Source organism: Nyctereutes procyonoides, unplaced genomic scaffold (genome assembly GCF_905146905.1).
Source record: "Nyctereutes procyonoides isolate TBG_1078 unplaced genomic scaffold, NYPRO_anot_genome, whole genome shotgun sequence".
Classification (NCBI taxonomy): domain Eukaryota; kingdom Metazoa; phylum Chordata; class Mammalia; order Carnivora; family Canidae; genus Nyctereutes; species Nyctereutes procyonoides.
In genome coordinates this window covers 19,771,223-19,796,528 of record NW_026575132.1, presented here as the reverse complement: position 1 = coordinate 19,796,528, position 25,306 = coordinate 19,771,223, and the positions used below count along the sequence as shown (strand labels likewise).

At 34.0% G+C, this 25,306-nt stretch overlaps 1 protein-coding gene across 1 annotated transcript in view; it reads left to right on the top strand.

Annotated features, from left to right (window-relative positions):
• The window catches only part of ERBB4 (erb-b2 receptor tyrosine kinase 4), a 1,090,474-nt gene that overhangs the window by 393,461 nt on the left and 671,707 nt on the right, over positions 1–25,306 (top strand). The window contains exon 2 of the mRNA XM_055345632.1: positions 13,425–13,576. Within this exon, the coding sequence (XP_055201607.1) occupies positions 13,425–13,576 (152 nt within the window). The remainder of the gene's footprint in view (positions 1–13,424; positions 13,577–25,306) is intronic.

Here is a 25,306-nt window from a genome sequence, read left to right as displayed (position 1 = left end):
TATATTTTTAAGAGTGTCTTTGAAAAATAAAAGCTATTAAGAGTTATTTTATTTTTATAAATTTATTTTTATTGGTGTTCAATTTAGTTATTTTATTTTATATTTAAAATCATAATAATACAAAATGATAGAAGTATGTGAGACTTGTCCTTCAAAAAAGTAATACATTTTAAAAGCAAATTCTTTGTCATTACTTAATTTGTATTATCTTCTTTATAAGTCATAATCAGATGGTACTTTATAAATTATAATTAGATGGTAACTATATCTGAAAACTGAATATTTGCAAAGAATGTTAACAGAATTTATTCTTTATCTTGGCAGAAAATGCCAGTAGAAACTCGAATTTTGTAATGAAAAGATACTTATTTTTATAGTTTATCTTAAAATATATATATTTTTGGTCAAGAAGTAAAAATAACTCATGTTCAGAAAAGGCTACTTCAACTTTAAAAAAAACAGATCAAATGTGTACAAATGTGCAAATGTGTGCTGTAACAAGATTAAAAATTAAAATTACAAGATTAAAAGTAGCAAGATTAAAAATAGCAATGAATATATATTTCTGTTCTACCTGTATCTCTAGGTAAATAGTGATTTAGTCTAAATTTCTATTTATCTTGTAGAGAATATTTTTGTATATATGAGCTTTGCCAGCTATATAATAAAATAATTTTATTTATACAATATAGAGATGCTGTGCTTATCTGCACAGGCTCCCAAGGATTCATATTAAACTAAACATGACAATGCAAATATTAAGTGATTTTGTATCTATAATTTAGGATTTTTCTTCCTTATTACTAGTTCTAGTTTATATAAAGAAAGAAAATCATAGGTCATTCTCTACTTCTAAAATTCAATCTGATGCTACAAAACTCCTATGCCTGAGTGCTGAATATGATATTTTTGATACCTGTATTACCAGATTGTCTCAGATAAAATAAATTAAGGGATTTATAACACACTTCAGCATTTAATCTTTTATTATCATTGCCTGAACACTTCTGAGAAAACCACAGCGAGGGAAAGAGTTCAAATGTGTTATCACTATCTAGCAAATATCATGCCCTTATATATTTTTTTTAAGTATTCACTTAAATGTGAAAGACATTTCTGAGGTCATGTCCAATAATAAAAAGAATTTGTTAAATGTCACGTTAGCTCTTTATGTTTCATATTGAATGATGCTGATTCCATTAAAAAATTGAACTTTTACATTAAATCTTACAGATTTGTTAACATGCTGTACCATTTACAAAGCCTCCAAGTAGGATATCAGACTTTTAAAAATTAATGTTTCCAGCATTATTAAGATATAATTTATATATAATATTGTGTAAGTTTAAAGTGTACAATATGTTGATTTGATACACTTACATATTGCAAAATAATTACCATCATAGCTTTAGATAACACCTCCATCATGTCACATAATTACCATTTTGTGTGTGTATGTGTGTAGAGAGAACATTTAAGATCTTCTCTCTTTGCTACTTGAAATATATCATACAATATTATTTACTTCAATCATCATGCTCTACTTTAGTTCCCCAGAACTTACTCATCTTGTCGCTGAGCATTTGTACCCTTTGATAGACATCTCTCTGTTTCTCCCACCTTACCCCCCTGTAACCCCGCCGTACTCACTGCTGTAGAAAATAGTATGGAAGTTCTTCCAAAACTTAAATATAGAACTGTCAAATAACCCAGCAATCCCACATCTGGATCTAAATATATCCAAAGGAAATAAAAACAGGATCTCAAACGATGTATCTTTAAATCCAAAGATGAGTGAAACGTTCATGGGAAAACATTCCAAGTTAAGTGACTCGTCCAGGTAGTATTTCATGCCCTTTTAACTACCCTTGAGAATGTGGAATGAGTCGGGAAGTTACTAGTGATACTGGTAGTGGAATGTATTGGTTAATATCTCAAAACTATAAAATCAAATTTCTGAATTAAAATGAATGAAAAAGCTGTAAAATGTAGAGTTATTAAGTCATCTAGAATGAAGACTGGATTGAAAATCAGCCTTAAGTATAATACATAGTTAGAAAAATATGTCTAGCCTGTTGGTGTCAGAGTAGTTTCTCTTTGTCCTCTTTGACAAGTGAATGAGGACGTGGGAGGAGATAGAAATGAACCTGACTGGGTGAATAAGCTGCTTGTAAGGGGTCATATTTCCTTAGATGCAGATGCTATTGAATATTTTGGTAACAACATTTACTACTATTACCGAGAAAGACCTCCCAGAAAATTTCTTCTCACAAGTGATGTCCACCTTTTATAACACAAAAAAGCATTTGTATATATGTATGTGTATATATATCTTTTTTTCTTCTTCATATTTGATTGTAGATAAGATGAATTTTGACTTTGTGAATCTTGTTTATTGACACTGAATGAAAATCAGAAATAAAACATTATAATTGAGAGCCCTTAACTAAATTTGCATACTAATATCATTTCTAAAACCTTCTACAGAGGGTAGAGGGTTTCTACAGAGGGTTTCTATTACAGTGTAAAATGTTATAGATTTGAGACACAGGTCTTATTTATTTCTTAATCCTTTGACACCCATATATTGTGATGCCCCAATTAACATTTGTTGAATAATTGCATGACAGAAGAAATGAATGAATGGCAGATATTGTCCTATCTTCTTCTTATCAAACTATCTTCTTATCAAACATCTAATTACAATTAGTATTTGAAGTTGATTATATTGTAAAAATAACCACACAATGGTCATCTGAATCTGTTTTAGAGACACCAACCTAGATAATAGAATTTGGTCTCTAGAAAAAATAGATTTGAGGCTATTAGAAAATAATTTAAAATAAATTATAAGATGACATATTTTATTATGTAGTCTACATCCATATCAGTTGGGTGTTTTGTTTGTTTGCTTGCTTTTGTTTTTTTTTTTTTTTTTCATCCAATAGGGTTATGCGGCTAAGAACTGGCTTCTAAAACTTTCAAACATTTTGTTAGAAGGTCACCTTAGATTAGGTTTTACATGTAGATTATCTGAAGATACAGTCCAAATGTCTTTTGCACTCCCACTTCTCACAAGTCTAACATTAGCACACTTAAAAAAAATGTTGTTTCTTTTTTAGATATATCATTACCTTGAATAAGCAAGTTTGGATTGGATGACCCAGGGCAGTGGAGTGGATCAGGGCTTTTGTTTATAGTTATGTAGGTTTATCACTATAAGGCATGTGGGAATAAAAAGCAACCTACCTTCTTATGGCAAGCTATGTGGCCTACCATGGCCTTTATTTCACCCAGAAGAGAAGCATCTTTCTGCATTTGCATAAAGGCATCAGCCTGAGTTGGGGATTGCCTGCAAGGAAGAAGGCCCTTAAAAAGGAGCATGTGTTTAACAGCATACCATGTTTTACTCTTGCTATTGCTCACTTTTGCCAACTACTGATATAGCTGGATTGAATGTCTTTAGAAGGCACTTATATTGCATATTATCAGCCAAGTAAACATTTGCTGATGCAGAGAATGAAAAAAAAAATTCATTCTGCAACCAGTGCAATAGAAAGGCCATAGGGCATGTCTTAATGTACATCGTTTTCAATGCTTAAGAAACCAGCCTTAATATGTGAGCATAGTTTAGGAATATCTAGCCTGATTCCTTCTTTTAAATATTTCTAACAGGAGAAAAAAAATCCCACAAACTCCACTTTAATTACAATGAATGGCAAAGGTCTCACAGTGATAAGGCATCACAAAGAGGCTGGTTTTTATTACACACAAGGGGATGGTCGAAGGCATGATCATCTAGGGAAGAAAGATGGTTGCTAATGTTTACATACTTAGCTCCCACTGGCATTTCACCAGCTTGGAGGTTTGCACTGTCCCTCTTAATCTGAGAGAGTGCATCCAGATTCACAGCAAGACCTCAAGGAGAGCCAGATGATGGGGCAGATGGCAGATGACTAATTTGGCAAGCCTTGATGAGTGGAAATTGTTCGCTTTAATTGCTTGTCAAGTCCAGTACCTACATTAAAGTTAAGGACCTAGCACTTCCATAGGAAATGAAATACTACAAAGTAAATAAGAAGGATTCTGGGTGGGGGAGTGGTAGGAGGTGAGAAGAATAATAAAAAAGGCTGGGAGAGATTTGTGGCAAGACAGTGGTCAGGGGAATATTATTTTATCCAAGAATAGATGACAGAAATGCAATTTCTAAATCTGTAAAGTCTTTCTATTATGTTGGTTTTTTTTTCGGCTTTCCACATATGAATTTTATGAGATGTAAATTAAGAGAAAATGCAATAAAAAATTTAAAAACAGGAAAATAGTGAGGGACCAGAACTAAGAATTATACACAAGTAGTTACAAGTCATCTTTTGGTGATACATTTAAAATCACTTGTAATTATTTTGATTTTACTAGGCTAACTTTTGAAATATAAAATGGAAAAAAAATGGACCCATTATTAGGATAACCTATTGGGAAGAATGAATTAGAATAGACGACTCACAGGCATATCATTCATAAACAGGAGACAATCATGTGTAATTTTTTGTTTCTATCAGTTTTTGGTCATCACCAGTGAGATGATTTCCTTTTGCAATATAAGTTAGCAGTTTAAACATCTTAGAGGGCATTTAAAGACTAGTGTAGGTAAAGAAAAGATGTAAAAGACAGATCAATTAAATTTTAGCTGAATCTACACATAGCAGTACATATAGTCTATGGACTTGGTTTCCTCAGTCTGTGCTATAGGATGCCTGTCTTTCCTAGCTACAGTTCTTATTAATGAAGATCTACAATGCCAAATGCCCTTTTCATGTGGCTCAGGTATCATTTAGAAAATGTTTTCACTAATTTCAGCAGGTTCTCTGTTTTATTACTTTTGAAGTCAGTAAAATAGTGTTAGGAAACAGATTCAAAGAATACACTATAGGGTCACTTATTATTTTTTTAAAGGTACCAATTTTTACATTGAAAAAAATATTTTATTTCCAGCTTATATAATGTAAATTACAAATCAGAGTTCCTATTTTGGCATTACTTTGTTTTGGTTCCTTAAAAGATGATTATAGAGAATACAAAAGTTCTGAAATATAAACTCATTTTCTTTATCACTTTGGATATAATTATTCATAAAAGGACCAAAGCATAAAATACCTAGAAAACAATATAATAAGGATGTCTTATTAAATCCATACAGGAACATATTTAACTCTAACAGATATACAAGCCAACTTGAGTGTGTGAGTGTGTGTTAGTTTATACACAATAAAATTTATGTTTTTTTTGGTGTATAGTTCTCTGATGTTTCACTGTAGGGATCTAGGTAATCACCACCAGGGTCAGTATGCAAAATACTTCTGCCATTTCCCAAATCTCCCTTCTGCTGTTTTAGTAAGACCCTCACTATCCCTCTACTCCATCCCCTCCCAGCCAAGGATCTGTTCTATCCTTGTAGTTTTGGCTTTTTACAAAATGATGTATCAATAGAGTCATATGGAGCCTTTTATAATTGTGGTAGCCTTTTGAGCCCTGCTTCTTTCAGTTAGCAGAAATCCTTTGAGAATTTTCCATGTTGATATATCAATCATCCGTTCATTTTATTGCTGAATAGATATTCATGGAATGTATATAGCTTATCATTTCATGCATTGGAAGACATTTGAGTTATCTCCAATTTTTTGTGAATTTGAGTAGAGCTTCTGTAAACATTCATGTACATATTTTTCTCTTGTGATTTTAATAATATTCATTTCTCTACTTCACTTTAAGATTACAGTACATAATGTAACACACAAACTATGTGTTAATCATCTGTTTATTTCATCAATAAGGCTTCTAGTCAGCTGTAGGCTATTTACTGGTTAAGTTTTGGGGGAGACAAAGTTATATGAGAATGTTTGACTACATGGAGAATCAGTGCCCATGTTGTTTAGGATCAACTGTACTTCTGATTACCTATAAATTAAAGATTCTCTCCTCAAGTGCCATTAACTTGCTAGAAAAACTCACAGAGAAACATTTTTACTCATTAGGTTATCTGTTTGTTATAAAAGGTTATAACTCAGGAATGGCCATATAGAAGAGATACAGAAGGCAAAGTGTGAGAAAGGCTGGGAGCTTTCAAGCTCTCCTGGAGCAACTCCACATGTTCACTGTTGACCTTAAAAATAAAACTACTAGTTATTTTACCAACAAAATTGTTTTTACTTGGGAATAGCAGAGAATTGCAATCCGGGACAAGCAGGTTGCTGCAAAACTATATGCAAGTCCCCTCCTCATGTACGTATTTTTTATGGGAACATAATTCCTCATTTATCTAGAGACCTACAAATGAGAGTGTTGGGTCATTCCATTAAGCGCATGTTTAATTTATAACTTTGTAAGATGTTGCCACGGTTTGACCTACTCAAGAGCATCCAATGAATTCAGCCAATTACACAGTATAAAGTAGATTTTAAGTAAATATCATAGAAATAAATTCAATCACAGGATTTTCGAGATGAGAGGAAACATAAAGATATCTTATTTGAGAAAGGAGAAAATTGGAACCGATGAGAACAGAATAATTGTTCAAGTTTACATGGCTAGAAAGTTCTGGAACAATGGAGTCCCATCCTCTACTTTCTTTGTCCAGTGCTCATTCCTTTAGATCAGGCTGATTGAGCACATCACCATGCAAGATGTATATTTTGTTTTACTTTAGTATATTACATAATGCACACATACTATATACAACATATATGAATAAATGGTAATAGCTAACAATGAACTCTGTCAATGAGTCAGACGTTGTACAAAGCAAGTTACATGTATAGACTCACTTAATCCCCACCCAGCTTATTAGATGGTGGTTGTTATTATGTCCATTTTATAGAAGAGAAAATAGAATAACAGAGTCTGAGTAACTTGTCCAAGATTACTTTGTAGGTCAATGATTGAGCTACATTTTATGCTGGACATCTAGCTGTAGGTCCTCTGTTCTTAACCTCTAAGCTGGGTTTATTATTAAAAATACTTAGTGCAAAATCCTACTTTGTAATACAGAAGCAGAGACTCCGAATGGTGACTTTACTTGCTCAAGTTCATTCAGCTTTTAAAAATGGAAAAACCAACATATTTGACCCTGGCTCAGTTATGGTTCTTAGTGACTCCAAAGTCTATTTATTTACTCAACAAATATTGACTGAAAGCCTCCTATGTGCCTGCTCTTTCAAGTATTGAGCTGACAAAGAGATTGCCTCCTACAGAGGTTGCATTGTAATGCAAAAACGTAATAAAGAAGTAAACAAGCAAAATGTCTAATGCAATTTTAGATAGCAGTAAAACAAAAATAAAGAAGGCAAAAAGAAGACAGAATATGATGTATGAGAACCTGTTACTTATTTTAGATAAGATGGTCAGAGAAGGCTATTTTGAAGGGGTGACATTTGAGCAAAGACCTGAATATGGGTTCTTACAGGCCGTGTTGAAAAGTTTGGATTTATATAATACATATGAGTAGAAGCCAATGAGTGTTTTCAGTAGGGGAGTGCTGTTTTTAAAAAAGATCATCTAGATCCTATGCAGAGAATAAATTAATCAGGACTTGTGGGGAATCCAGGAAATCAGAAGGGAACCTACTGTCAAAGTCCAGGAGAGAGAGAGCAGTGACTTGTATTAAATGACTAAAGTAGTGGAAGTGGCAAATTTGGCTTCATTTGCAGATATATTTTGAACATAGGGCTGCCAAAACTTTCAATCTCTATGTAACTGTAACAGCACTCAATAATAGTCATGAAAAATGTTGGCTATTTCTTATGTGCTATTTAAATATTTTATTTTTTGAGATTTACTATAGCTCCAGATTTGTAAATGCCCAACAATGTTCATTAAACTAAAGCATATTTATTATGTTAATATTTCTGAAAAGGAAAGTACTTTTTTAAAAGATTTTATTTATTTATTCATGAGAGACACAGAGAGAGCAGAGCGGCAGAGACATAGGTGGAGGGAAAAGCTGGCTCCCTTTAGGAGCCCAATGTGGGACTCGATCCCAGAACCCTGGGATCAAGACCTGAGCTGAAGGCAGATGCTCAACCACTGAGCCACCCAGGCATTCCAAGAAAGTACTTCTTATTATTAAATCAGATAGAAAAATTAGAAAATTTATCAAGTTACCAAATATGTGTTTTTCTATACAGACAGTCCATGAATTATGTACAGCTTATATATATGACTCATTGCTTCTTTACTATGTACCTTGTACTATCACATTTAATCAATATATATATTTTTCCATGATACTAGGTCAGCAGTAGATGCTAAAAATAATTATTTCTTTCTTAATTCATATCTCGTATAAGCTTTCGATTTGAAAGCCAAAAATTTGATTGATTGATTGATTGATTGATTGATTGATTTTACCCTCTTGTCTAGCAAATGGAGGAGTAGTTTCCACAGCCATAACAAGCCTGGAGGCAATAATTGATTTTTAGTATTAATATGGAAATTGTTACTGTTTTATCATTCTGCTTCTAACATTATTTTCCCCATGAATCAAACAAATAATTTTGTTAACCTGCCCTTGTATATTGTTATGAGCTCCTAATTGTATTCCTAATTTTTTACTAAAGGAAGATTATGTAGTTCACTCACTGTTAGTAATAAATCTTAACAGGAATAAAAAGCCCATGTTTGCAACTATAGCTACATTTGTAGCTGAATCAATACCAAATAGAATAATTGGTGAATTTATTAAGGCCTCACATATAGCTTTCCTGCTGGAGTTAAAGTTGAAATAAAAACTCTAGGAAGTCCAAGTAAATTAAGGATTTTTTTGAAACTTGAAGTATTATAGGCTTATAGTTTAAGGACTTAATAATAGTGTTGACAAAGGGGACTGAATTTCGTTAAACTTGTTTTGGCTGGTAAGGAAGATTTTTCAATTCTGTTTGATAAACAACTTTGTGAAATCAATGAAACTTGATGGTTTAAGCATTGTCTTGTATACATTGCCTGATGGTAAAATCGATTGACAAATGGAAGTTGTGAGGCATTCAGTGAAGGCTTCATGAAGAGAAATACAAATGATTTTTATGCATTTATCCAAACTAGTTCTCTTAAAATCAAGTCTGGCTTTCAAGATGAAAGTTATGAAGGGTATATTTGTCGTTATAAACAGCAGAGTTGAATCAAAAATAAATATACAGAAAAGCCTCCCTGAGACAAAAATATTTTCTAAGTTGAACTGTGTATAGTAAAAACTTCAAATACCAGAATGTTTGGAGAATATTCTAATTAATCAGATTTTCTGTTTATTGGAGGATTTTTTGTTGTTGAAAAATATTTCTAAACATATTCCAAATTTATGTTTTCATATGGTATATGCAAAACACAGCTGATCTTTTATTAAAGAATGGAAACTTTTCTGAATTGATGGTTATTTTCTGAATACCAGTTATAATTGTTTTTATAGCAAGTAAATGCATATTATTAAATGATAATTTATTGCAAAGCACTCTGCTCTGTAGCTCAATAAACTCAAAGAACAATTAATAAATTACACCTTACTTTAAACAGTTATTAGCCTTTGTGGGTTTCTTAATGTAAAGAGATTATCATAATAGTGGTTAATAACTAATAATAAAAATTTTGTATGACTTTTTTCATATATGCAGGATGGGAAACATGGAAGAATACTTAGTTATTATAGTTATATGAATAAATATTTCTCCCAAAATCTGTTTAAGTTTCTGTAGAAAAGATCAGAATATACTAGCTATTTTAGAAAACTTTTCATTTAGATGCTTTCATATTAATTTTTATATATTGATATTAAAGTACAGGTGGCATTGTATGTATTTTAGAAATAATGCAGCAAGTTTATTAATCAATGTATAATTTCTCCAGCAGTAGTAGTTTAAAAATATAAGCTTGTTCTCATTGGAATTTAAAATAATTGAAATCTATATTTCATAAACCCATATCATAGTACCTTTTCTCAACAGACATTTTAGAAGTTTATAAAGATTTTGTTATAAATTTGCTAGGAGCAATAAAATAAAGATTATGGATTATAGAGACTCCTAGAGAGTCTCTATAGTATATTGGGAGGAAACAAAAGCTGGGCTTTGATATTGGCTGATAAGGATCATGTACATGAATCAATCACTTCTTGTCCCCTGCTTATTTGAAAAATGTTGTACTTATCAACAGAAATTCACTTTTTTCTTTGTGTTTATTAGTTTTAATAAGTGAACCTCCCACAGAATCAGTAAAATGTTCAAATGATCAAGAGTGATGTACTTTCTTCAGAAACAGACTCTTAACTATAGAGAACAAATTGGTGGTTACTAGATAGGTGAGTGGGAGGGAGGATGGGTGAAATAGGTGATGGGGCGAGAGGGCACTTGTAGGGGTGCTTAGGTGGCTCTGTCAGTAAGTGCCTGACTCTTGATTTCAGCTCAGGTCATGATCTCAGAGTCTTGAGACCAAGCCCGGCTTTGGGCTCTGTGCTGGGCAAGGAGCCTGCGTAAGATTCTCTCTTTCCCTTTCCCTCTCTTCCTTTCCTTTTCTCCTTCTCCCCCTCTCCCTGCCCCCTTTGCCGTTTCCTTCACACTTGCATGGTGTCTCCCTCTCTCTCTCTCTCTCCATAAAAAGAAAAGAAAAAAGAAAAACAGGAGCACACCTCTTGTGATGAGCACTGGGTGCTATATGTAAGTTTTGAGTCACTGAATTCTACACCTGAAACTAATATTAAACTATACATTAACTGGAGTATAAATAAAAACAAACAAACAGAAACAAAAAAAGAATGATTTTGTAGTTTCATTCTGAATTGAAGTTAGTCAAACAACCAGACAAAATAGTAAAAATTACTTAAGGTCAAAAGCAAATAACTTAACTAGAACTTAACCTTTCTTATGTATAATATTTTAGCAGCTACAACCAAAATTCACCATTCTCTTTATGCTAATGATAATAAAGTAACGTAAAACCTTAATTGTTTGAAAACCCTAGTTATTTTTAGCTAATTTCTCAGAAAATATCTAGGGTGTGTCTCTAGGTCTTATAGTCTAAAATGGTGGTTCAAGGTTTAGCCATCCATCCCCCTTCCAGGGGGGATGTGAAGGAAAGGTGTGAAGGAAAGACGCAAAGTGGGCTCCAACCTGTTTTAAATGAAGTTATGGCAAAGTGCCATACACCATTACCTCCAAGGGGAGCAGTGAACTGAAATCTTTATTTGAGGTGGCCACATGCTCAGCTGAAGGCTATGTAGTCTATGCCTCTGAAGGAAGAGGAGAATGCGTATTGAGGATTCCAGAAGTCTTTGCCTCCATCCCTAGCACTCTACAAAAGCTGCATTCTCAGTGGCAGCAAATGAATTCCAGCAATGTGTGTTGAGCGACTTGGCACTCAGAAAGGGAGGAGGCAGGGGAGTAGCTTGGAGGTAATAAGCTGGCGGGAACCTGGAGAGAGGAAATGATATTTAACATGTCTTTATATGTTAGATTTCAGGAACAGTCTAAAGATTATATATTGGTTTTCTAGGGATCCTGTAACAAAGTACCACAAACTATAAAGCAATAGTAATTTATTCTTCCACAGGTCTGGAGGCTAAAATTCCAATATCAAGGTATCAGCAGGGCCCCTGAGACTGGGGAGAAATCTTACTTTGCCTCTTCCTAGCTTCTGGTGATGGCCATCAATTCTTGATGTTTCTTGGCGTGCAGCTGTATCTCATTCCCATCTTTGCCTCTCTAGTTACATATAATTACATATAATTATATATATATATATATATATATATATATATATATATATATATATATATTTTTTTTTTCTGTTGTTTTCCCTCGCTGTGGATCTTTGTGTCCGCATGGTGACAACAGGGGTTTGCCTTCGATATATCTTTTAGAAAGATAATTCCAATTATAGAGAATATTTCTAGAAAATATACTGTTTGATGAACTTTAGACATGCAGACAAAGAAAAATTATGGTTGTTTATTTGTTTGGTTTTAGCAATGAGCTTCCCTTATGAGCAAAGGTCTACATTATTCTTCAAGACTTTTAGATTTAGATTTTTGTTCATTGTGATATGTCAGTGAGCACCAACAGTTGTTAAGAGGTCTTAATTATTGGAATGTATCCATCTAGATTTTTTTCCCTTTGTATATGGGAAGCTGTTTGTTTGAAACCCATTCCCTTGAATACCACCAAGACATTATGACTTGTCATTTCTGTGTGCCTAATGTGTAACTGTTTCTATGACTTTATTATGTAGCTCTGTTCCAGTGTCTTCAAAGTTTACACAGTATATCTTGTCTTACTTTGGGTATATTACATAACTTACTCAAAGAAGATTATTTCACACCCATTTCTTTTTCAACTTTCCATACTATTATTACAAGATTCATAATCTAGGTTTTTTTTTCAGTCTATTGAAGATTAAAGTTGGTACATTAAGTGATAAAGATCTTGTACAGGCAGGTATACAAATCATAAGTAACAACTAAAACTGTGGCTTCTAGAAGTCAAGGAAAATATCAACACATCCAAAATAAAAAACACCCATGTGTGTGTACCCTCAGGGCCCACCTGTGACAAGACTCAAGGTCCATGCTGTCCAAGATGGCAGACTGAGCTCCTTTCCTAGTAGTCCATCATACCTTAGAATACTAATGAATATACAGAGATGAGATGACCCAGTTGATACCAAAAAAAGCTCATATTTTATAGCATTTTTCTGTTTCTAGTATATGTTTAAAATGTATATACTACAAATGTGATGGTTTTAATTTTCCCTCTTTGTTCTGTTTCTTTGGAATCCATGCCATCTTACTCTCTGTGCTTAATAGTGCATGCAATTTAGGAATATAAAACTATGGTATCATTTACATGTCTTATCTAAAAAAGATGAACTCATAGAAACAGAGAGTAGAGTGGTGGCTGTCAGAGGCTTAGGGATAAGGAAAATGGGGAGATACCCCTCAAGGGTATAGACTTCCAGGTATAAGATGAGTAAGTTCTGAGGATCTAAGCAAGAACTTGGTGACTATAATTACTGTACTATATTATATATTTGAAAGTTGTAACAGAGTAGATCTTAAATGTCATTACAAAAAAGAAATGGTGATTAGGGTTAGGGGACATGAACGTATTAGCTAATGCTTCTGTGGTAATGATTTTAGGATATGTAAGTGTATCAAATACATTGTATACCTTACATTCATACAATGTTTATGTGTCAATCATATCATAATATAACTGGGGAAAAATAAAAGTGAAGATACCTATCTGTGTGGTTTATGGATGTTCATGGCATTCAAAATAATTCAGGGAATCAGAGTAGAGCATGTAGAATAGAGAGTTGAGGGAGACATTGTCATTGTGCATGTCATAGGAAGGTTATGTAACTTCCTCTGTATCTTCTTGTCTTGGCAGTGTGTGCAGGAACAGAGAACAAGCTGAGCTCTCTCTCTGACCTGGAGCAGCAGTATCGAGCTTTGCGCAAATACTATGAGAACTGTGAAGTAGTCATGGGCAACCTGGAGATAACCAGCATCGAGCACAACCGGGACCTCTCCTTTCTGCGGGTAAAGCTGTCTCTTTCTTTCTCTTCTCTTCTCTGTGAGTGGACAGTAGTGTCACAATGCATAAAGACAGACCAGTTTGCTTGTATTTGATGGTGATGCTTTTCTGCCCAGCAGGGACCATGACTATAGGCGGCAGAAGCTAAGAGATACCGAGGCACACATAGGAAAAAAACAAGAGTAACAGTGCCCTGGTGACTGACACCTTGAGTTCAGAGCAGTTACTGCTACTCCAAGATTGATGAAAGATTCTGTTAGCTTGTGGTACGTGGTATCTAGCAAGTCCGCCTTGTTCTGAATTGCAGGCAAGAGGAAAAGTGCTAGGTTGGGGACTAGGAGAATCAAGGGACCAATCAGATAAGAATTAGAAACTTTAGTAATCTCACTTTCTGTCCCTTTTCTGTCACTTTGGAAATTTCAGGCTACTCCATATTACTGTAATAAGACTAATACTGTTATCTGCAGAAGAAAAATGACATCTATTTTTGAAAACCTACAAATTTGTTAAATTAGACACAGGGAACTACACGTACTCATGTAGGTTGATCTACGTATGCATGTAGATGCATATGTGTGTATATAAAGTTACGCAGAGACAACCAGTCCTTCTGCAAACTTGTTTTGGCTCTCATTCGCAGCCTTAGTCTGTTAAACAGATTTTCAGTGCCTAATGCCTTCAGTTTCCTGTTTTGCTTTAACGAGAATAGGTAATAGAACAATCTGAACTTCAAAGAGATATGGTCTTCTGGCAAACCCATGAATTTATTCTTTACATAAGAACTAATATGTTTTAAATGACAGCATTGCTATAATATAGTTGATTTTTTTTTCAGTGATATTTACACATTTCTCAGGAGTACTGTCTTGTGGAAATCAAGACAAAGTGTGTCAAATACTGATACAGTAAACTACTTAGGAGATAGTGAATTATTTAAAGAACTATGGCAATTTAAATAATTTACACTTTAGTAAAAAAAAAAGGCAGTGATTTTTAAGTATTCCAAATGTAAAAATATATATAGGAGGGTAATAACCTCAGAAAAATAAATCACCGCAAAACTTAAGCGGCACTCTGAAGCTTACAATACCTGTTTATAAATTGACTGTCATACTAATATCGGTATAGGGACTGAAGGTGTTTCCATATTCTACTGCTTGATTGGAAGAGCACTGGTTCTATAAATTATATGTCAAAACTTGTTAATAATTGTGATATTTAGTTATGACATCTTTGTTTATCAAAAATAAATAGTAAAAATTATCTAAATTCTAGAATGAAGGAGACTTGGAAGGGCTTACCACATTTTTTTTTCTTTTTTGGACCATTGTGTAAAGGAGAGAATACATGTAAGCTATCTTAGAGTAGCCACATCAGAGGAATGCGTCATTAGTTATTACCATTTGTTTACAAGCTTCTAACCTGTGTTGATTATTTTCAGATAGATTTTATTCCTCAACCTCAAAATAAGATTTTGATGGCATATGGGCTGAAATGGTTAGAAATACCAAGAACCTCAATGATGTTATAGAAAAGGAAAGTTGAGATCCTAATTCTGAATCAGAATAGGTTAAAGAAGAAATAGGTTAAATGGTTTATTCAATCAGAGTAATATGAGGAAAATTTTAAAAGGCAGTCTCAGATCTTTGTTTTTCTTCTTGTGTTTTCTTGGCTTTGTTGTACATGGAATGAAATTCCACTGGCTCAACAAAAAATTGTCATGGGTATTGTAAATGACAGTCATTAAAATAAGCAATATAAAATGTTATGATTATTATATATTTTATAATTTTAAAATTCTTTAGCTCTTATAAGGTACCGAATACAGTGATGAAAAATAGACTCATCAATTTTTAATATTCAGAAATGTGAAAATAACCTACAGATCTTTGAGCAACATGGTCTGTATAGTTGGATAGTCTATCTTTTTTTGAAACCATTGTGAATAAAAAATAAGGTAAGTTAATACAATAAACAGACTTGAGAAAGGATAAAATAAGGATGACTAGGGTTTCTACTTGGAACAAGAAATAAGCTGTTTATTTAAAAAGGTAATTGTTGGTACCTTCAGTCACATCTCTGAAAGTTCATGTAAAGTGTGTACTGACTCACGAACACATCTTTATTTTCATCTATTTATTTAAAGATGGCTCTAATCTTTTTTTTTCCTTACTAATAACACCTTTTTTTGTTGCTTCACTCATCTACTATTTCTTTGGAAATTAACCATTTCTAGTCATGATTTTATATGTTCACTCAACAGATAATAGTCTTAGCCCAAGAATACAATAGCAAGTAATTCTATTATCCTTGACTTCAGCAATCTTACAGTCTTGTAGAGGGTTACAGTTGAGTAACACATAAGGATTGTATATGTGTGCGTTTGTGTGTGTGTGTGTATGTATTGTATGTTATATGTATATATGCATATATAAAAAATACAGTTGTGAAGACAGAAATGAGAAGCTAGAATCTAAATGCAGGTAGGGTGTTGTGGCATGGCTGCTGGGCAAAGAAAGGAATGGCTAATTCTGAAAGATTCAGGAAAGATTTCATCAAAGAGGTACTTGAATTGAATCAAGTGGAAAATGGGTAGGGGCTTACAAGGTGGGTGGATGGAAGAGAAGGGCATTCCAATGGGAGTATAATATAAGTGAAGGCTTAGAAAGAAGGCCCAAAGTCAGAGTTAATAAATGTGCACTTAATGTTTACTGTTGTAGATATTAGACATATGCATGCAAATAAATCACACATCATTCTCACCTTCATGGAATCTGTAGTGTGGTGTGAATGAAGATAAATTTGGGGATGGAGTAAAATATTACATTGGAGAGGTAGAGACTCATATCACAGATAGGTAAGCAAGGACTGTTAGCTGAAATATTCATTATGCTACTGTCTTGGGTGGGCCACTGTTTCTAACTGTATGTTAAAATATGCTGAAAGCTCTCCACTTATTTACAGGTTTTCTCCACTATTCAAAACTCACTTTATGTCGCTTTGCTTTTATGTAAGACCTACACGACTACCTGTTTTCGCTAATCAAGAGAAATCTGAAGGGGATTTTCACTTTTACAAAATGATAATTGCCTCTTTCCTTTGTACCATTTCAGAGTAGGGAGGGTTTAATAGGAACACTCTACTTCCAGATAGCAGGGAGAAACTGTATTATAAAAATTTCACTCCAGATAACTACATCATGGTTCATTTGTGTTCTTGGTGGCTTCCCTCCAAAGTACATAATCTGTCTAATATTGGCACCTCATAATAAGTAGAGTGGATGTAAAGGAAAACTAGTTCTTTTACATTATGCTATCATTCCAATAAGTTTTGAATTGTATGAGAGAGTAGTAATCTTGCATTAACCTAATCTATGCATCCCATAGCCTTCAGATATATTTATGTAACTGTAATTCACTGAGCAACCTCTTCCTGAGATGTGCAATTTCCCTTTCTCTCAGAATGAGTCAAACCTATAATGTATTCAGAGAGACATCATAGATAGGGATCTTAAATTTAATTCCAGAACTAATTTCTGTCTTTAAGAATGTAAAAAATTACTTTCATTTTTAAAAAGATTTTCCATCCTTATTTTCTTCTCTAATTAGCAAGTTCACAGCATTTTGTTTTATTATTTATTTTGTATGAAACCATTCTAATGTCTATAATTCATGACTCCGTACCCTAAAAGTCACTATCTAAATAGTCAGTGTCTAGGACAGTACTTAAAATATCATAAGCTTTCATCAAGTATTTGAAAAGTGAACAAATATTTTTCGTAAACTTTAATAATATTTTATGGATCATTATTTCATGAATTATATGTTCCCTAGATGAATATGTCCACCTCTCCTCATGTTATTTCAGTATAACATCACCACACATTAGCTGTGTGGACATAAGACACACACTGGGTTAATCCTTTCCTGTGAGTTTCTATATCCGTTTCTTAATCATTTGGGTACCAAAATAGAGTTATCTTTTTTTGTGTGTGGTTTGAATGTTAGTGAGGGCTGTGCAGACAGCAAAATGGAGCCAACACACCGAGAGAACAGGGAAAGAGAAAATGACCATTCACTCCAAAAACTGGTGAGGACATTTCCAGGCTCCAGTCTGCTTCTGATGACTCATTGCATTATCACCAGTGGTCCATAGGCTACTCCTGGAACTTTAGAGTAACTTTGAAGGGATTTTCTCTTTTTTTTCCCTTAAACTAGATAAGTTTATTTTCTTTTATTAAAACCAAAAATATCCCATCTAGTCCATCTCTCAACATCTCAAGAACTCAGAAAAAGTGGCCTTTTGAAATGGAAGATGTACTTCTATATTATAAATCTAAAAAAATAAAAATAAACTAACGAACAAACAAAAAACCACCCTATAATGTTTTGGAGATACTTCCTTAATCTTTGTTAGATATATTTTACTGAAACACTTTGAAATGCATTATTTTCAAGATGCTTTTATTATATCAACCTTGCTTATCTCTGTAAGCAGCTTTTCACCCAGCTTTACTGTAACCTCCAAGTTTTTGCATTTCTTCTTGGGGAAAAAAGATCTAGTTGACAATATTTAACATTAGACCCCTGAGACACCACGTAGTTGGCTAGATAAAGGCCCTAAAACTTATTTACTATGTACTTTATCACCGTCACAAGGTTAAGACATAATAGAAAACAGCAAGGCATAAAAATCACAGTTTTTGTGTTATTGTCTTACACTTTGTGAACTCTCTCAAACAAGGTGAAATATAGCAAATAATGGGAATGAACTTTTAGACCTTTTACCCTCATTAGAATTCCTGAGAGTTTTCTCTCCTTTGTCATTCCATTGGTCTTTGAGATTGCTGGCATTCAATAATTTAATGCTTCTAAAAAGGTACATTTTTAGACCTGCCAGTGTTTGTACTTTACATTTATTTTCTCTATTTTATATATTCACTTTAAGTAAATAAGTATTAGGTGCCAACTAAATGTAAAGTAGTGCAATATATAATGTAGTGTGTATATGAGGAGTATGAATACCTACCCTTATCAATTACTACAACAGGTAATAATTTGTAATCCGTGGCTTGAATTTGGTTGTGTGAGAATTGTTTCGGAAATAGTGCTTATTAGGTTTATGAAGAGATAAATTAATTTTAACAGTTGATCCATTGACCTGGGATATTAAAAATATTAGTAATTCATTGAACCTCTCTATGGTGTAGAGTAGAGGCCTTATTAAACCCTAATGATTATAGATGTCTTTATTGCTGAAAAATGAATAAAAATAAATCAGTACATTAAGATATCTCTTCAAATAGCAGCATTAATATTTTGTTATTGACAGCAAAAGGTGAAGTCTTTGAAAAAGAAAGTATAAATTCTTAAAGCAAAAATATATTTTAAATGTATCTCCTCTCAGATGATGAATAACACATGTTGTTATGGGAAAGTAAATTCTATGAGAAAACTTTTTTTTTGAAAAAAAAAGCTGTTTTTATTGTATATTTGGCACAGAGCTATATGGAATTTTTTGGCTATATAAGAAATAATGCCATCTAAAACTGTATTTTAAAAAATAAAATTCCAGTATTATTTCTTGATAGAAATCATATAAATAGTTCATTTTTCTCTATCAAAGAAAATATTTACTTTTATTTTCAAATATTATTTTTGTCTTTTAGTTAATAATTAGTATTATGTCCTGTTATGGGGCTCTCATGCTCCTTTATTAGGATATATATATATAGGATTCTTTACATATGCGGATGTTGCTTTACAACCACTCTCTGTTGGACATGAAATTTGCATTGGTTTTCCAGTGCTGGTGATGCACCTACACTATTTCATTTTATACTTGCATACAGTTCCTCTTCTGAGTAAGGTTTGCAGGAAGGCAGATAAAGCTGTAACTCAGAGATTGCAAAGATGCTGCCTGGCTCACTGGAACCAAAGACCTTGGCTTCATTAGCATAGTTCTGTTACAATATAATCAGAAATGATGCTTGGCAGTAATGAGTTTCAAGTTGCAACAAGTTACTCTGCTTTCACCTATTCCTTAGCTGTTTTCAGTAACCAGTCTGGCTTAGAATAAAATTCTGAAATATTTACATTTCAACCTACTTCTAGCTTCAGGGTCTACTTTTTATTGTCCTTTGTCAATTCAAAGCAGATGATCAGAGTTAAATCCAACAGTGTAGGGAATGGTTTTTATAATTGTATTTTTTTCTCATATCCTTTTTATCCTCATTTAACTCTATCTATGCCCTAGTTAAGTTGTCTGCTACATAGCATGATTTATCAAAATGCAACGTTGAAGAATTCATATTTAAAAATAAATAGATAATTTGCCAAGCACTTTATTCCATTGGATTAGAAAACAATTTATTGACTAGATTTTTAAAACAATGATGACCATTGCCTTTGTTTGGTTTTAGCTCATTAAATACCAGGTAGAATGATTTGTGTGAGAGAGATTTTGTTGCAGAGACTGATTGGAATCAGGATAAGAAAAGTAGTCCCTTTTTAGAATCATAAAAAATTGAAGCGAGAAACACTACTTAGATGAAACATCTATGACATAATAAGGTAGATCATGTATTTTATTTTCATTATTTACATGAAAGATGATGTAAGTGCATATTTTCTAATACAGCATATCTATTTCAGCTGTGCATGTATTTTGACTGTACTGCATAGTAAGGGAGAACAAGCCTGAATTTAAGTTTTCCTGAATAACTTTGTAACATAAGTAAATGATATATTTGCCACTCTATTAAATTATAGACAAATAAGATCCCTGTATCAAGTGTTTATAGTCTTTAACTATTTGTTCATTGAGCATAGTAGTGTAAGTTTCTCTTCCATGCCACTAATTGGGACAGGTGCCAAGAAAAGATCTTGAAGTTCAATACCCAAAATGATAGAATGAATCATCATTAGGTTCAAAGAAACTTCACCTTCAAGAAATATGTCTAAACAAGCATTAGAGTAAGACAGTGTTTACTTAATTTCTCTTTCCGTTTGAATTTAACATAAAATTATATCTATGGTAAAACATAACGTGTTGCTGTATGTTGATGAAGAAATTTTCGTTGACTGAGATGGGGAATACCAAAAAAAAAAAAAGTGGAATAATGTTTAAACACGTCTGTGAGGCCAAAGCAGACATTCTGGGTTAAATGGAATTTTCAAAGCTTTGAGAGTTTCTAAAAGCTGTTTCTAAGATTGTTAAATATAATCCATATGCAATTTTGCATATATGTATTTACAACTGGCTTTTAAATTGAAATTTGATTTTGTACTAAATCTAATCATAGAAGTTGTATTGCATTTTAAAAAGCTATGCAATTTATACTTGGCCTAGGGAGAAAACAAAATTTCCTCAAAGGTTAAATACCATTTAATCTGAAAATATACATGAGTCAAAATCCTGATGCTCTTCAGCAATCTTACATGATAAAAGATAAAAATGTCTATATTTTTGCCTAGCCAGTTATAGAAGCATATTTTTCACTCTTCATTCTTGATCCTTTAAATGAAACATTAAATAAAATATTTAACAGTTTTCTCTAAATATTAAAAACAAAATAAATTTAGTACCTATAAAAAAGATGTACATTTTGTAGAAAATGAATATTTGAGGAAGTATTGAAAGAAGGATATAAATAAAAATAGATAATTTATAACTCTAATATACATAAATATATGTATAATAAATATAAATTAGTGACCATTTATATTTATATATAAGTATTAATAAATAACCATTTTCTAGGATCCAGTCAAATTATTGTAAAATATTAAATCTATATGATGTTTCTAGGAGACTATTACTAACAAGTGCTTAAAATAAGCTTTTAAGTCCCTAAATTGTAATGCATTTTCCAGAAAAAGAAAAGCCCTTGTTGCAAATGTACTTAAATTAAAATGAATTTATTAGGATGCTGAGCAGATGCAACATGTTCCTTTACATCTCTGGGGGTTGTGGTATTTAAATTTGGCTTAAATGGCAAGTATAATGAATTTATAGGCTTATTTTAACCTTAATTAGTGAAATATGCAAGTATCAAACCTATTCATTCTATGATTCTTAGGTACTCTTTGCTTGGGGGAATTAAGTGTACAAAGGTTATTTCTTTACCTCTTTTAATTTAAGTAGCAAAGACCCTGATTCAAAGAGAACAAATGATACTTACATGAGTTAAGACTAACTAGAAGCATTTTGGCAATGGACTACCTTTTAATTCTAAAATCCAAACAGTGGGATATAATCAAATAAAACTTTTAAAAAATTCCTAACTATATACATTTCAATTCGTTTTATTTTTCTTTGATTCTTAAAATGGAACACTGTTTTCTTTCAAAAAAAGAAAGATGAGCAATATTATATGAGACTAAATCAATTTTAAAGGTCTCTCTTCAGTCACATAGAGTGTAATTTAAAGTTCATAGGTATAAAAATAAAATGTGAAGACTGTTGTATTTAGAGACATTGCAATTATTTCTCCTGATCCCTAATTTGAACCCATTTAACTGTAAAATATTATATTAAGATATATAATGAAAGTGATAAAATTAAGGTGTTTGTTTTAGTAAATATAAGCCTCTTTGAAATCATTTTTATTCAATCTCTACATGGAAATCAGAATATGTAATTGAATGTTGAAATAAATCACCTTAAGCAATCCAGTACCACATGAATTTCCCAAACCAAAAATACCTAATAGGGTACCTGGCATCTGGTAGACCCTTAGTAAGAGGCGACGCTATCTAACCGTGTGGGGTTTCTTTATTTCTTCTCTTAGTCTCTAGGTAGCCTCTACTGAGCTATGCTCTGAAGATGTGACAATAAATTTTTACTGATTTTTTTAGAAGTTCATTTTTTTTTAAGATCATGCTACCTTTTTTTAAGATTTTATTTTGAGCGGCTCCGCGGAGGGGGCTGCGGGGCGGGAGCGCGAATCCAACAGCGCAGGCCCCGGAGCACAGGGCGCCGGGACACAGCCCAGGATCCGGCCTCCCCCGGGACAGGCAGAGGCCGGGAGGGCCGGAGACAGCGAGGACGCTCCTGCCCCGAGCTGAGCAGATCAGCGGCCCCGCCCCGGAGCCTCCAGGCCCTGCGGACGGAGAGCCGAGAGCCCCGAGCCCCGTAGTTCCTGCGGAGGCTGAATCCAGGCTTCCAGAGTTGCCATAGCAACTGCGACTGTTCCACCTGGGGCGCCACGGGGTAAACAACCCCCGCTGAGCCCTGCAGCAGGCAGGGGCAGAGCAGCTCCCCCAAGTGCTAACACCTGAAAATCAGCACAGCAGGCCCCTCCCCCAGAAGACCAGCTGGACGGACCAGTGATACTCCTCCGTGTTCCAATACAACTTGTTTTTGGCCACTCTGCACTGAGCAAAATGACTAGAAGGAAAACCTCACTTCAAAAGAAAGAATCAGAAACAGCCCTCTCTCCCACAGAGTTACAAAATCTGGATTACACTTCAATGTCAGAAAGCCAATTCAGAAGCACCATTATACAGCTACTGGTGGCTCTAGAAAAAAGCATTAAGGCCTCACGAGACTTCATGACTGCAGAATTTAGATCCAATCAGGCAGAAATTAAAAACCAATTGAATGAGATGCAATCCAAACTAGAAGTCCTAACGACGAGGGTTAACGAGGTGGAAGAACGAGTGAGTGACATAGAAGACAAGTTAATGGCAAAGAGGGAAACTGAGGAAAAAAGAGACAAACAATTAAGGGACCATGAAGACAGATTAAGGCAAATAAATGACACTCTAAGGAAGAAAAACCTACGATTAATTGGGGTTCCCGAGGGCGCCGAAAGGGACAGAGGGCCAGAATATGTATTTGAACAAATCCTAGCTGAAAACTTTCCCAATCTGGGAAGGGAAACAGGCATTCAGATCCAGGAAATAGAGAGATCCCCCCCTAAAATCAATAAAAACCGTTCAACACCTCGACATCTAATAGTGAAGCTTGCAAATTCCAAAGATAAAGAGAAGATCCTTAAAGCAGCAAGAGACAAGAAGTCCCTGACTTTCATGGGGAGGAATATTAGGGTAACAGCAGACCTCTCCACAGAGACGTGGCAGGCCAGAAAGGGCTGGCAGGATATATTCAGGGTCCTAAATGAGAAGAACATGCAACCAAGAATACTTTATCCAGCAAGGCTCTCATTCAAAATGGAAGGAGAGATAAAGAGCTTCCAAGACAGGCAGGAACTGAAAGAATATGTGACCTCCAAACCAGCTCTGCAAGAAATTTTAAGGGGGACTCTTAAAACTCCCCTTTAAGAAGAAGTTCAGTGGAACAATCCACAAAAACAAGGACTAAATAGATATCATGATGACACTAAACTCATATCTGTCAATAGTAACTCTGAACGTGAATGGGCTTAATGACCCCATCAAAAGGCGCAGGGTTTCAGACTGGATAAAAAAGCAGGACCCATCTATTTGCTGTCTACAAGAGACTCATTTTAGACAGAAGGACACCTACAACCTGAAAATAAAAGGTTGGAGAACCATTTACCATTCAAATGGTTCTCAAAATATACCCTAAAAACTACAGAACACTTCTGAAAGAAATTGAGGAAGACACAAAGAGATGGAAAAATATTCCATGCTCATGGATTGGCAGAATTAATATTGTGAAAATGTCAATGTTACCCAGGGCAATTTACACGTATAATGCAATCCCTATCAAAATACCATGGACTTTCTTCAGAGACTTAGAACAAATTATTTTAAGATTTGTGTGGAATCAGAAAAGACCCCGAACAGCCAGGGGAATTTTAAAAAAAGAAAACCATATCTGGGGGCATCACAATGCCAGATTTCAGGTTGTACTACAAAGCTGTGTTCATCAAGACGGTGTGGTACTGGAACAAAAACAGACACATAGATCAATGGAACAGAACAGAGAACCCAGAAGTGGACCCTGAACTTTATGCTCAACTAATATACGATAAAGGAGGAAAGACGATCCACTGGATTTTATTTATACATGAGAGACACACAGAGAGAGGCAGAGACATAGGCATAGGGAGAAGCAGACTCCACGCAGGAAGCCCGAAGTGAGACTCAATCCCAGAACCCTGGGATCACAACCTGAGCCAAAGGCAGACATTCAACCACTGAGTCACCCACGTGCCCCATAGAGGTTCAGTTTTGCATGGTAGTGATTTATATTTTCAAAGAGGTGAAATTGCAAGCCAAATACTTGGCTGTTTTTAAGGAATGATCAATAACTAAAAATGTACAAACTCTCTACATAGTGAACGTTGTTTGTCTAAAAGACATCATCCCATGGAATCATTGGGAAGTAGTCATGAAAGAATTTAATGAGGCATCAATGAAGCATTGGGAAGAGTTCATGAAAGAAAAACATGTAAAAAAGTATAAGCAAATTGGACTATATGCTGGATTATATTACTTTTTTTAAAAAAAATTCCATCCTCTGAGAACAATGGCCAAAATTCTTATTAAGTTCCTATATTATCTAGCCCCTGCCTGGTCCTCCACTATTGCTGATGACATTGACACTCATGGCTATCTTTCAGTGTTAGCCAACCTCCTGTGTATATTAAGCTCTCTCTTGCTTGATTGCCCTTCCTTTCATTCTAAGACCTCCCCCGCCCTTCAAAGGTAAAATACATGCCCTTATTCCTGTCTGGACTAAGATCTGTTTAATTTCCAAATCTCCTTTTAAAGCCCATTTCTTCAGGGAAGCTTTAGTAATGC